Genomic DNA, 15,084 nt, shown 5'->3' on the forward strand with positions numbered 1-15,084 from the left:
CATGTTGAATTACCCAGGAACAATGCTATGCTTGATATCATGACCAAGGAGCCATGTTGAATTACCCAGGAACCATGTTGAATTACCCAGGAACAATGCTGTGCTTGATATCATGATCCAGGAACCATGTTGTGCTTGACAGCATAACCATGCCAAGGTTCATAGCATGAACTGAGGATGCCAGGGTAGAACCAAACATTCATGTGACACATTATGTGAGGCTGAATCCTCACCTGGTGTGATACAACCAGAAGTACCATCCCAGCTGATACATCCAGCTCCAGTTCAGCTACTGGCAGGAGAGATGGCAGATGTTACACTCCAGAGTGGACGCTGTGAGTCAGCCCTCAACATCTGAGTGGACAGATTAGTTCTGGTGTAATAGTGATAGATGCAATCAACAAAAGCTGTAAAGCAGCAACACAACCAATCACTGATAATACCTATGTATATATCACCTGTCCAATATGATCTATATCTACCCTCCGGCCAGGCTTGCCTTGCTTGCACTACGGGATAGTCAAGTGTGTTAGTGGTTACATTTACACTGGATCATATATGGTTCATACACATACAATATGGGTATTATAATACACTTTGTGGGTATACAGTGTACAGTACTGCTTGTTGGTTAAACAGTTTAATATCATATTTAGTTAACTGTTGATGATAAATGTTGTTTGATATCTTATTTGGTTTACTGAGTAGGACAAATACACTTAAATATACAGGGGTGGAAATAACTTTAAAATTGCTAGTGTACTCTGGTACAGTGGCACATGTAAAATCACTTGCCCTGATAATTTTTCCACTATACCAGCTGTTTTCTTGTTGATTTTTTACATAAAGAACATAATTAACATTGGAAAGTCAACTGGACACCGGTACAGTGTGATATACAAATTTGCTTGCCCGACAGAAAAAAACGCTGGACTCGGGCGTCGGGCAATGGGTTATTTCAACCCCTGATATATTTGGCTGACGGTATAGGATAAATACAGTTAATACATATTTGTTTAACTGTATTGGATAAATGTAGTTTACTATCATGTTTAGTTAACTTTACAAGAAAATACAGTTTATGTCATATTTAGTAAACTGTGTTGGATAAATACAGTTTAATGTCACCTTTGGCTATCTCCGCAGGATAAATAATATATGGATGAAATGCCCCATATTTTCTCCACATGGTACTCAAGTTAATCAATCACATTCAAAATTATTTAGAATTACATCGATTTTTGTTTTCGGGACTCAGTTTGCACGGATATGAAGAAATGTTTGCACGCGGGGAGCAATTTCATTAACGTAAGGAAGCTACCTTCATATGACCTGCGATGAGTTCCAAGGGAAAGATTTATCAGTATAATCAATTGGTATGAAATGTTCTCATTTATTTTCAAATTGACACATTTCATCACTTAGTGCAATTGATCAAATCTTTTATTCAGGAGTGGCATTATGGGATGGGTTGTTCGTTGACATTGTTCCCAAAATATAATTTCATAGTAAACTTGTTCATCTTGTCATTGTAACAGGATACACCAAGGTGGATCTTCATGCTATCTACACAGGAATGTCGTTTTACAATCCACAAACTATGAGACTGTACTGCAAAATGACATGTTCACAAGGCAATACTACTCCATAACCATGGGTATTCTCACCCTGGACGTAACAGTCATGTTGTGCCAGGAGTTATTACCTGCCATAAAGCTGAATGTATTATGTTAGCTTTGTTTCTGCTCTGCATCACACAGAAGACCTGTTTTTGTTGGAAACAGAATACTTTAAGCACAGGGTACATTTCTGTTTGAACCAAGAAAGAGAGTGACTTTCAGAAGTGTTGGGTGAGGTGATGTGAGATTGGGTTTATCGTCGTGCTTGAGAATATTTCGCTCATCAGCAGTATTGGGAAGACATGGTTGTGTGAGAGAATTGTGTATCTGTCAGACATCATGGTAAGTGTCATTCTTGACACATTAACCTACTTTGATCGATGAGTTAGTGACTAACAAGGTAATAAAGTTAGTGTTTGTGTAAAAACAGCCATGCTAAGACTTGTATACCAGTCCCCCTTATGAAGACTAATAGTGGCTTACAGCTTCTATTAGTGTTGGGAATTGGTTAAAATCTCATAATTGATGATTGGTCCACTACAACCGACCAATCATCGAAAATAATTGGTTAGCGTCATGTATCAAATTTTCCTGGTTATGTTTGTTAATGCACAAAAAATAATGAAAAAATCCATGCAGTTCTTTGCAAATTTTACATCTTTAAAGGATGACTAGTATGTTAGGAACATAAATTTCCTAGAGTCTTCAAGATACATTTAATCACGACTTGGAACGAGCTGGTAGTGGTCATGAAACATAACATTCAAAACCAACCTTGTGATAAATATTGTTAATGTAAACAAATGTTACAAACTTGCTTGTGTTCGATTATGACAAAACGTGATCGATTGCTTGGTCGTTTAGTCATTGCGACCAATCTTTGATTATTTCAATTAATTGGACCACCACTAGCTTCTAGTAGGTCTTAAAGGCACACTGGATCTCTGTTTGATTTTTAACACCATATTCAAGATTTTTGCATCAATATGACAGTAGTCATATAGATAATTGAGTCTGGACCTGACAATCCAGTGATTGACACCATGAGCATCGATCTATACAACTGGGATACAATGACGTGTCAATCAAATCAGCGAGCCTGACCTCCCAATGCAAGTAGTCGCCTCTTACAACAGGCATGGGTTGCTGAAGACCAGTTCTAATCCGGATCTTTACGGGTTGCACTGCAAGTGTGTCAGTCCAGCTCTTCATACTTACCCAAATTAATTCTGTAATTAATTCCCTAATTAATTACGCTAATGGCAATAGGCAACAGACCCATGAGCAAAGTTGTTCAGTGTATCGCAATGTAAAATGTAATTCTATGCAAAAAGGATTAGAAGGTGTTTTTTGTTTTGGGTACATTTTAGCAATAATCCAGCAATGTCTCCTAGAGGGACACCAGAAAAGTGCTTTGCATGTGTATCCATGTGGGGCATGAAACCGATCCCCTTCATGATAATTGAGGGATTAGGGTAGCTTGGTGGTTAAAGGGCCATGAAGTCTATTCATGGTGTCCCCCACCATGCTATTGCTGGAATATTGCTAAAAGTGACATAGAAACCAACTAGCTCACTCATGATGAGCAAACATGTTAACCACAAAACCAAGGCTACACACTATCCTTGAGGGACAATAATGATGCTTCTCTACCCAACTGTGTCCACTCTGTTTATCACAGTTCGGACAGTGATCTATTGTCAAGCCAGCCCTGACCGGGTGACACCTCCCCCTACCCCCACCCTACACCTGACTGACTGTATCCACACCCTGTATCACAGTTCGGACAGTGATCTATTGTCAAGCCAGCCCTGACCGGGTGACACCTCCCCCTACCCCCACCCTACACCTGACTGACTGTATCCACCCACCCTGTTTATCACAGTTCGGTCAGTGATCTATTGTCGAGCCAACCCTGACCGTGGTGACACCTCCCTCCACCCCTATCTGACTGTAACCACCCACCCCAACTGTTAGATCTGTAATCAGAGCAGACGCAATTGAACGTTTGCTTCACTGACTTTCAAGACATGTCAGAGATGATCTGGAATTATCCAAACCAAATTGAACAATTATCATAGCTGGATGTAGATGAGGCTGTTATGGAATGTTGGTGACAGAGGAAAGTAATTGATGTACTTAGTGGCATCCTAATTACCAAGATGGATTGTGAGAGAAGGTGGTTGTTATATGGACATGAAATGGTCCAACTATTGTAGTATTTCAAAGCATTACTGACGTGCACAACTAGATATATGAGCAGCATATGTAACAGGTATGAAACACTCGAAAACACTCTTGTGTTAATAATTGACATTTCCGACAAATCATTTTCACCTTTTGTTTAAAAATAGACTTCTAGCTCACAAGAGTGTTTATATAATTCCTGAGAACCATGTTGGAAGTTTCCCAACTTTTTCTTCAAAAATTGAAACCTATGATTATTACTCAAAGGGACTACTATTGTTTGTTTTAACCATAGTTCCATACACACATTTCAACTTGAATATACAAGTGAGTGAGTACAAAAAAGACAACTGTCTTTTCATAATACATGTCACTTTGTTATAATCATGTTCATTATGCTGACTGACTGACTGAGTTTGGTTTTACGCCGCTTTTAGCAATATTCCAGCAACATCACGGTGGGGACACCAGAAATGGGCTTCACACATTGTACCCATGTGGGGATTCGAACCCGGGTCTTCAGCGTGACGAGCCAACGCTTTAACCACTAGGCTACCCCACCACCCCTCATGTTCATTATAAACATTGTTAATTCCAACAGTGAATTTTCACCTTTTGCTCTAAATGGACTACTAGTTGGCACCAATTTTCAAATAATTCCTGACATATTTTCACTTGCTCCTCAAGCACCTCAGCCTGTTTACTGAATGAATGTAACTCATTCTTTGAATACTTTGTGAAGTAATTATACATAGACACATTTGTCACCACACTGTAACCCATCCAGTAATCAGACATGGAAAAAACTGCTGTGATTCATTGTACATAGTGATGTCAACACACTGTGATGTGCAACAGCCGTCCGTTCAACAAACAGTGGCGATATATCTCTCTCGAAAACCCATCACTGACTCATGGGGTGACACCAAGCTGTACTCAAACTTTGATAGGAGTTTTTGTCCCAGCAGTGCAGGTAATGCATGGAATGTTCTAAAGGCAATTCAATTCTGACACACCCAAACTCTTGCACGTGATCTGCTTGTGAAAAAGGAAGATAAATGTTAAATGAAGATCCTTCCAGTGTAAAGGTGATGTTGATTCTTTCTTCATTGATGAGGACTCAGGAATAGATCTGCTTCCTATCAACAGAATAAGTCACAGAATTAGATGTCAATACTGAGTGTGTTCACTACATAATCACCCTTTGCCTACAGGTATCTTTACCTCTCACAACATACAGGTATGCAGGTTTTAAGGTGTGACTTACAGGCATTGTCAGGTGTGTCATCATACCTGCTCACAGTACCAATCACTGGATTGCCTGGTCCAGGTTCAGTTATTTAAGAAGGCATTTAAGTGACTTACACTGAGAGTGGGTTTTAATCCCCAAAGGGACTCAATCCCCAAAAGTCTAGAATCTGTATTTTACTACAAAAATGTGATCCCAAATGTAACACATGTTGCTGATTGTTGCTTTAAACAACAAACATACCTATGCTGCATACACAAAATGTCCAAAAGCATTCATGCTGGTTAAAATATTTGTGTCCCCATTATCTATCGACATTTATTACAAAGGAAGTAAGCCTGCCACCTCAGAAAATGCCCCAAATATGAACATTTTGATGTTTTGTTGTGATATCTAATTCATATTCTCACAATAATATTGTTTACTGCTGACAGTATAAACATGGAAAAAAACATAACCTTTCTTAAAGTAAAATTTATTAAAGAAATGTTCCATACTCTTGGTCATGTTTATAGTGTAGCCCTTGGGTCTATCAAAAAGTGGGACCCCCGTGATATTGGTGGAAAATTGCTAAAAGCGGCGTAAAACCAAACTCAGTCAGTCAGTCAAAAAGTGGGAAGAGTGGTTTCTTTCTCTTTTAATAATGAAGTTGTTTTTTGCGATCTGGGAAGTGGGTTTATATTAACCAAGAGAGTGAAATCATTGAAAATGTGGTGCTTGATGATTATGCTATGTCTGTGTCCATGTCTGTGTTATCATTGTCCGACTGCTGATACCGAACGAGGCAGACTCTATTCAGATGCTTCGGCTGAGTTGTTTCATTGTGCAATGTGTAATGTTTTAATGTTGTTGTGGTGTGACATGAATACTGACATATTCCATCCCACCTGTTGCATTTGGTTATAACAAGCACCTGCTCTGAATTCTGTCTACCATACTCGGGACGTGGGATGCTGGGCTGGCTGGTGGTTGAACCATTTGTCGTGAAGCTTGTTTTTATTCCCCACAGATGTACAATTTATGAAAACAGTGTGCTCATTTCTGGTGTTCCCATCATTATGTTATTTGAATATTATAAACAGCAACATTTACTTAAGAACCAGGCTAGCTATTCTCGAACCATTCGTAGCCCTACGAACTTCTTAAGCCCATTTTTAATACACTGGCTGCAATCAAAGTTAGGAATTCTTAGGGCTACGAACGTTTCAAGAATAAGGGCACAGACCCATACAAGAGGTTGTTCCTTATTTAAGAAGTAGAAGAAGTAGCCAAGATTGTCGCTTCATCTCTGAAAATATATAAATTCTAAAGAAGCATAACTGTTTTGAAATGGGGAAGGATCTCCATTAAGGTGTGAAATTCCAACCTGAGCTTGAGGAAAATTTAGACTCTCTTCATTCAGGCATTTTGCCTGACAGATGTTGGTGTTGGTCAGAAGGGAATATAATATGGTTTAGGGATTTTGAGACAGACTACCCTTATCCCTATTGTAATTATTGTGTTGGGACTTTGAACAGGGACAGTTTGTTTAAGTAAACTGATTTAAATGCAAATTTAATGGGGCGAAATCATTTATAGTAATGGAGCCAGTTCTCAGTAGAATGGCTATTACCCCAAAATCTGACCCTTGATATAACACACATGGTGTACTCATGTAGACTGGGCTACAGCAATTCCACAGTGTTTCAAAGGGCCGGTCTGAAGGGTCACTGAACCCTCACAAACACAACTGGCCGAAGTCGGGGTCGCTGAACCCACACACAAACACACCTGACCCTTCCTTTCTGATTGAGATGGACCCCTGGGCCCACATTTCTGAAGCAGGGAATCAAGTTGTTTTCATACTTAGTGGTGACCTTGGTTATTATACTGCTCAAAAGATGTTCAGGATCACTCGGTTCAGTCTTATTTGTATTGTGAATCCGTCATGCAGAAAGAAATTAAGGACCTAGATTTTTTCATATTACTATGGCTACTCAGTCAGGCCATGACAGTGTAACTATAGCAACGTGAAAGCACTGAATGGTCCTTAATTTCCTTTGAGCAGTATACATATTTCAATCAGTTTGAAGTTCTTGAGCAGTGAGTCTGGAATTTGTTTTGGATTTTGTTACCAATCAATCAGTTCTTGGTTGTCGTAAATTTGTGCAATCCATTTATCATAATAAAATGGAGATCAAGTACTTTGCATAACCAATATTGTGATTATACTGAAAAATGTTAATTTCAAACCCTGCAAGTGGACATAAAATTAGACAAATTAGGTGAGAAGTAGAAATGCAATATGGGTGATAAAGTTAATATTCAACCGTTTGAGAAAACCAAGGTGAATTTTTCAAGGATCTGGGTGGCACAGTGGTGTAAAATTAAAACTGGCTGCTGGTCAATGTTTGATTCCCAGATTATGACACTTTGTTTGTCGGCACAGTATCAGCCATTGCCCTGTCTTGAAACTTTATTCTCTCTCTTGAGTTAGGTCTGTTAACACACACCCCCCTGTGCAAGTAAGGTTAAATATGACTACGCAAGTAAGCGTAAAAGATGCTCTTCTTTTTTTCAAATCTACACATACCATGTTAGAACCCAAGTCAATATAACAGGGTTTATAGCTTGACATGAGATAAGAAGGTTGATGTGTAAATACATGAAGAAATATGTGACCTAAAGTTACAGTATGACCTATTTTATAGTTTATTGCTTCAAGTATCGGTTATAAATGTGAAATTGTTCTCTTTAAATGTTTATGTTTTTCAGTCGTTAAATGATTCTGCAATTCATATTGTTAGCTTGAAGAATCCTTCACTTGTATCCTCTGATATTAAGTGAGCAATTTTGTTAGTCTAACAAATTTTTAATTTATCAAATTAGAAATTAAACTATTTCCATATCAATAATCAATTAATGCTGCTTGGAGTAACTGAAGACTTTGACAAATAATCAATGGATCTGATTTTTATTGTGCCTTCACCATAAACTGAGTCATCTCTTCTCATGTACAAGTCCTTAAGGTCCCAGTCTTCTGGGGCAGCAGAATTTTCTGTACAGAGTTGTGTCCCTTAGATGTGCCAGAATAATATCATGTGTTAAGAAATACAGTGTGCTCTACCACCATAGTTAAAGCACGAGGACACTTGAATCTGAGTGCTTTAACGTTATAATAGTTCAGGGCGAAAGTGTGCTTTATTACACTATACATGGTGGTAAAGCCTAAGATGCCATATTTAATACTTTCTAAGGATAATTACGATTAATCTAAGGCAGAAAACAAACAACGGTGTCGGTGACCTTAATTAAGAATCCTTGCACAGGGCTAACTGGCTCGCTGTTCTATTGATGTGTCTGCCCCCCTACGTTAAGACGAACGTTACCAGAAAAAAAACAAATGATAAACAGTTTGATGACGGTTTACGTTCAGATTAAATATCTTTTCTAAATTATTTTAATTGCATCTGTGATTAATGTAAACCATATGGGGCAATATGAACGTCGCATTTCTACGACCAATGTAAGTTTAGATCAGTACATCCAGATGGCACTGCGAACGTTACCGTGTCGCTGAAAACTTGTCGAATTGAGACATTTTAACCATCGGAAAACAAACATAATGAATCCACCAGTGATGTTAGCCGAGTGAAACAACTGCAAACCAAGAAACGGGATTGCAACGGAGTAGTTTACTGTAGTAGGCTGTACGAGGCGATGACAACTGACATGCATCGTGACGTCGGTTACATTGTGACGTAATGCAAAAGTGTTCGATTACGAGGGGGCAGACTAGAATGCCGCAGTGCCGCCAATACATTGTGATGTAATGCAAAAAGTGTGCATCATCGTCTGATAAAGTATTGTCGGTGCCTTTCACTGAAGCATCTTAGAAATATGCTTATTGGTTTTACCATAGTTACTCTCCTCCCGTGTCAATCTGACAGTGTTATAACCAAGAAACAAACTCACTCTCTCACTCATCTCATCTCTGAGGTAAGCTTGAGCTTAACTGATCAAAGCATGATTTGAAACCCATTACCATGTAATGTTGAAACCAGTAGGTGTGAATATTTTATCACATGATCGCATTGCTTTTTGCCTGTTCTTCCACTGTGTTGAACCATTGATTCCTGATAATGGTATGTCATACTTACTTGGGCATCAGAGATGCAGCTGACAAATTACAACCCTCAGTGACAATGATTGTGTAGATGATGTTGAGTTTACTGTGTTGATTAAGGTGATGTGTGTCGAAAACACCTGAAGGTCATCAACATTTTCCATGAAGGTCATTCGAAAACTAACTTTGATCGTAGCCAATGTGTTAAGAATGGGCTTAAGAAGTTTGTTCCATGTCGAGAATAGCAGCCTGCTTCTTTAATTTAGTAACCCGTGAAGGTCCAGGTTAGAATATTGATATTATTTACAGACCGCCGCCATATAGCTGGAATATTGCTGAGTGTCACGTAAAACAATACTCACTCACTCACTTTAATTTAGTAAATATTCACATATGTGTCTGTGATGGTCAGAGCTCTTAATGGTTTAATTAACTGTGCAGAGTTGCCTCCCTTATCCATGACAGGATGTGTTAGTCATGGATTCAAGCTTTGACTGTTATATTTTAAGTCTCAAATCATCATGCCCATCCTTATGGACTTTACAACCGAAATTTAAGTCACCCACACGCTGTTTTGTCTCCCCAGCCTCCGTGTCAAGTCCGTGTTCACTGGCCGAATACCACAGTCTGCAGAAGGAACTTGATGAACGAAACAAGCAACGGGATGACCTTCTGCTACAGGTCAAGGTAGGTTACATCAACATGATGTTAGAATGTGGATCGAGTGGTCACAGTGCCTGGTGACAGTAACCTGGAACTTAACAGTCAACTGGGTACTTCAACTATGCCCGAGTCAGCATGTTGGGACACAGGTGTAATATAGGACACGCTATATTGGCATGACCCACCATGTTCCCATGGTTGTTCTGAGTGAGTGAAGTTAGTTTTACGCCGCTTTTAGCAATATTCCAGCAATATCACGACGGGGGACACCAGAAATGGGCCTCACACATTGTACCCATGTGGGGATTGAAGCCGGGTCTTTGGCGTGACGAGCGAACGCATTAACGACTATGCTACCCCACCGCCCCTGGTTGTTCTGAAGGACACTTGTAGTTCAAGTGTTTCACCGGTGCCATCTGTTGGGCAGAATGGGCTCACCATGAACACCTGGTGTCATAATCACATGCTTCTGAAATAGTCGGAGTCATACAATAGACACGGCTTTTAGCAGAGATTTCTTATCATTATGGAAATGGACTTGTCAGTCTCATTTGATGCATTTTGAGGACGATTTAATACCCAGAGAAGTTAACAGTTGTACTTGTTGGGGGTGTTTGGCACTTAGAGGATCAGACAAACACTAGTCAGCTTGGAGTCAGTGTGTGTGAAAGCAGGGGTGGAAATAACCCATTGCCCGACGCCCGAGTCCAGTGTTTTTTTCTGTCGGGCAAGCAAATTTGTATATCACACTGTACCGGTGTCCAGTTGTCTTTCCAATGTTAATTATGTTGTTTATTTTTAAAATCAACAAGAAAATCGGCCGGTATAGTGGAAAAATTATCAGGGCAAGTGATTTTCCTTGTGCCACTGTACCGGAGTACACTAGCAATTTTATAGTTATTTCCAGCCCTGGAAAGGTGTGTCCATTGTTAGAAAACAGGATGGTATCTCTAGCACTATGAAACAGGCATATGTTAAAAACCAGGGCCCTGTTCCACAAAACAATCGTAGTGCTACGATGATTGTAACTCTAACATACCCCTTACTTTAACGAATAGACCTGATCGACTGTCGACCCACCGAAGGCCACGGTCGCTTTGAAGGAACGGGGCGCAGGATATCTTTAGCACGATCATGAATTAGCACTAGTACATGCAGTTATACATACATGCATGTCGCTATGTAAATGTTATAATCTTGAATGTGAAGTTAAACCCATGTCATTACATCTGTTGTAATATTGCCTTTCTAATGGCAATACATTGAAACTTGACTGTGATTTGTCCTGGACCATATTTTCATGTAGGGTTGAGAGGGAAAGTCTTGCAACACCTACACTGATCCAGAGTGGGCTGCAACCTCCCTCTTTGAAGCTTACTAATCATGCTGACATGTAAAAAACATAACCAAGTCATAAAATGACTTATTTGGAATATGAATAACAAGTGACTGACTTAATGTCCAAGATATTTTTATGGATTAAACTTCTTTTTAATTTCTCTCACGACGCTTCGAGACCATTCCAGGTCCCTTCATCAGGTGAACGGAATGGTCTCGAAACGTCGTGAGAGAAATTAAAAAGAAGTTTAATCCATAAAAATATCTTGGACATCAATGTACAACTTCTAAATGCCACTGAAAGACATGACTGACTTAAGTTTGGAAAAAAATTGTTTTACTAATTGTTTCCATTTTAAGTGTACACCCACGCCCAACATCCGCTTCCAAACCCAGCCTTGAACACTTTCCAACATGCTGTGTACATGCGCTCACTAACACACCCACACATATCCTCATACCCATTTTTATAAACTGCATTTTCCTTCGACATGTAAATGTCTCTGAAGTGACGCCTACATACAACTTGAAATCAATGATAAGCTTTTTTTCCTCTGTTGTTTAATCTGCAGGGGGCGGGTTGTTTACTTCTGAAGATTAAATCTTTAGAATCTGTACCATCTATCAGCCTGGTAATCACCGCTACTTGAAATGAGTCATCGTTGTGGGATTTTTAATAGTTAGGTTTTTTAAATGCAGCAAACATGGAACATATAATATGGACAACTAGGGATGTCACAATACATAAGTTTCATGAATCGATACGTATCACGATACCCATATCACGATTCTATACAACACTTTATACAGAGGCTAGGCTACGGCAAACATACCTATTTTCAACAGAATTATTGCATAAATTTAGTTACATTTTGAACATTAATATTTCATATCTTTAACTGTCCATGAAAAGATCAACATTTTTTATTCTCAGAGGTTTAAAAGTTCTAATTTCCCATCTTTGTGCATGAAAAATAATCATTTATAACACTGATAACATCATAAAACATGATACAATTGCAAAATGTAAACGATACATAAACATATCTACACCGATAAAAGATTATTTGAAATGTTTATTTTAGGAGAATTGATGTCAGTCTATCTTGGTGAATAACGCAAAACATTCAATGGCCATCAAAACTGTACTGTAGATACAACTACCAGTAGACTATGATTAGAGATGAGTGAGTGAGTGAGTTTGGTTTTACGCCGCTTTTAGCAAGATTCCAGCAATATCACGGCGGGGGACACCAGAAATGAGCTTCACACAATGTACCCATGTGGGGATTCGAACCCGGGTCTTCGGCGTGACGAGTGAACGCTTTAGCCACTAGGCTACCCCACTGTCCCGACTATGATTAGATATAGACTTGGAAAGATACTAGGGCTGCAACGATTCACCAAGTCCTCGATTCGATCCGATTCAATTTTCGATATTGGATCCTCGATACGATAATTTTTTATTTGATTCTTCATACAAGTAAACCATCAGATTTCATTTAACTCTCAGAGTCGGCTTTTTTAGCGTGAAATCCATTGTCAACTTGACTATGTCTACAAGCGACAATTCTCATTGGATAATTAGCCCGGCGTCAACCAATCACGTTTCGCCTCATATCAGCCCTCAAAACAGCTACGATCCTGCTGTGTGGAAATAATTTAAATAGGTATTCAAATATCAAATTGAAATAGTGATAATGGTTATCGAATAACTAAAGTTTCAGATTCAATTTTCAATAAATCGAACCGAATCGTTGCAGCCCTAAAAGATACTGTATTTTGAAGAAGAACATGTTCTATGGTCTTCTTTGTACCCTCTTTTTGTATTCTAGACATCTGTCATGAAACTGTCATGCATGATCACATATGTTTACTTTGAGCATGACACAAAAACATGGCACACTCCACTTAACCCTGTATTCTTCCCCACACAATGTATTGTATTGACAGACGACCAGGATGGTATTTACTGATAGATTGATGCTCTTTGAAGCTTGCTGTGTCTTTGGTTTCTTTGTCCCTCTCTACAACCCCCCATTCACTTCAGTGCCCCTGTCCTCTACAGTACTTGAAGTAGACTAAGGCTTAGTCTCTGAATATATATAATCTTGATAGTAACAAACAAGCCCATTTAAATTGAAAAGGAGCCCTAGGGAGACCAGAGATTCAGAACCTGGGGAAATCTAGACTTGCTTCGTTTAGGGCTTTAGCACTACAGGGAAGGCTAGGCTGTAGGGAAAATAATGTGGTTCAGGGACTGTGAGACAGACTATACTTGAAGCTGCTCATATTTGTAGCAAACTGTATCTATGTCTGAGACTGAGGATGATATACACATATATCCCTTCTATACCATTGTAGCTGTATATATGTTGACAACTTTGGGGCAAACAGTTCTAATATTTGATGGATCTAGGATGATATAGACATATATCTCTAGTAAAACCGGGTAGCTGCTTATATGTTGACAACTTTGTGGCAAAAAGTATCAATATTTGACAGACCTAGGATGATATACATATATATCTCCTATTCTAACTTGTAGCTGCTGATCTGTTATCTTTGTGACCGTCTGTGTTTGACAAGAGTAAGGAGACACGTCTATGAACTTCACATTAACCAATATTGTTTTAGAATTTTAAAGTGATAAAACATTGTCATATTGTTATTTTACTGGTCAAGAGAATGTCAGATAAACAACAAGACCTGTATTAGGGGAAGCTGGGTTTTAGGGTCCGAGGGGAGCTCTTACATTTTAAGACTGTATCTTATTTTACCCCAGCCCTCCCCTATAATATATGACCAGCCCCAAAGGAATCAAGGGGCGGTGGGGTAGCCTAGTGGTTAAAGCGTTTGCTCGTCACGTCGAAGACCCGGGTTCGATTCCCCACATGGGCAAAATGTCTGAAGCCCATTTCTGGTGTCCCCCGCCGTGATATTGCTGGAATATTGCTAAAAGTGGCGTAAAATCAAACTCACTCACTCACTCACCAAAGGAATCATGTATATATGATTATGCTTTACTTTTAATCCTAAGTGTTATCATCATGATCAAAAGTGGGTTGTATTGGGAAATTTCTATTTTCTTTATACTTTTTGTATAGAATATCTGCAAAATTTACGAGAGGACATGGCCTTAAGCTTGCAAAGTTAGCAAATTAATGCAAGTTTTTTAAAACAACATTGTTCATGATACAGTTGAGGAAATGTCAGTTAGATTCATTATTTGAAAGCCAGTCTTGTCAAGATGCTTTGATCCTGTTTCAAAGAATTTCTAAGAACATAAGCTCCTTGGTTTATATCACAGAGATTTCACTGACAGCAGTAAGCCTGAACTGCCACACAGATGTCAGTCGGGAGAAACTGTCAGGATAATATTCAGATGACTTTTAGAATTGTCTAGTATCAACTCAGAACCTCATGTCAAGTGTAGTTCAGCTTCTTCAAGTACGCCTCAAGTCAAAGTCCTGAATTTGATTCCCCTCATGGGTAAAATGTATGAAGTTTAATTCTGGTGCCCCTCACTGGAATACTGCAAAAAGCAGTGTAAACCATATTCGCTCCTCGAAGTACAATCTGTTGTTACCTGTATGGTCTTCATATTTAAGAGGGCGGTGGGGTAGCCTAGTGGTTAAAGCGTTGGCTCGTCAGCCGAGGACCCGGGTTCGAATCCCCACATGGGTACAATGTGTGAAGCCCATTTCTGGTGTCCCCCGCCGTGATGTTGCTGGAATATTGCTAAAAGCGGCGTAAAACCAAAACTCAGTCAGTCAGTCAGTCATATTTAAGAAATTAGTTTTGATCAGAGATGCCAAAAGGTTTTGAATGCATTAATTTGTATAATATTTCCCAGTGAAAATGTATGGGAAAACAAGTGAGATATCAGTAATTCCTGAATCTGTAAAAACTGAATCTGTTAA

General features: G+C 39.1%; 1 protein-coding gene across 2 annotated transcripts in view; it reads left to right on the forward strand.

Annotated features, from left to right (window-relative positions):
• LOC124292111 (kinesin-like protein KIFC3) overlaps nt 1–15,084 on the forward strand; it is a 75,069-nt gene that overhangs the window by 30,127 nt on the left and 29,858 nt on the right. For both annotated transcript variants that reach the window (XM_046729158.1, XM_046729159.1), the window contains one exon: nt 9,747–9,847. In XM_046729158.1, the coding sequence (XP_046585114.1) occupies nt 9,747–9,847 (101 nt within the window). The remainder of the gene's footprint in view (nt 1–9,746; nt 9,848–15,084) is intronic.

The sequence above is a fragment of the Haliotis rubra genome, unplaced genomic scaffold (assembly GCF_003918875.1).
Source record: "Haliotis rubra isolate DU_JTF1 unplaced genomic scaffold, ASM391887v1 Scf507, whole genome shotgun sequence".
NCBI classification, from domain to species: Eukaryota; Metazoa; Mollusca; class Gastropoda; order Lepetellida; family Haliotidae; genus Haliotis; species Haliotis rubra.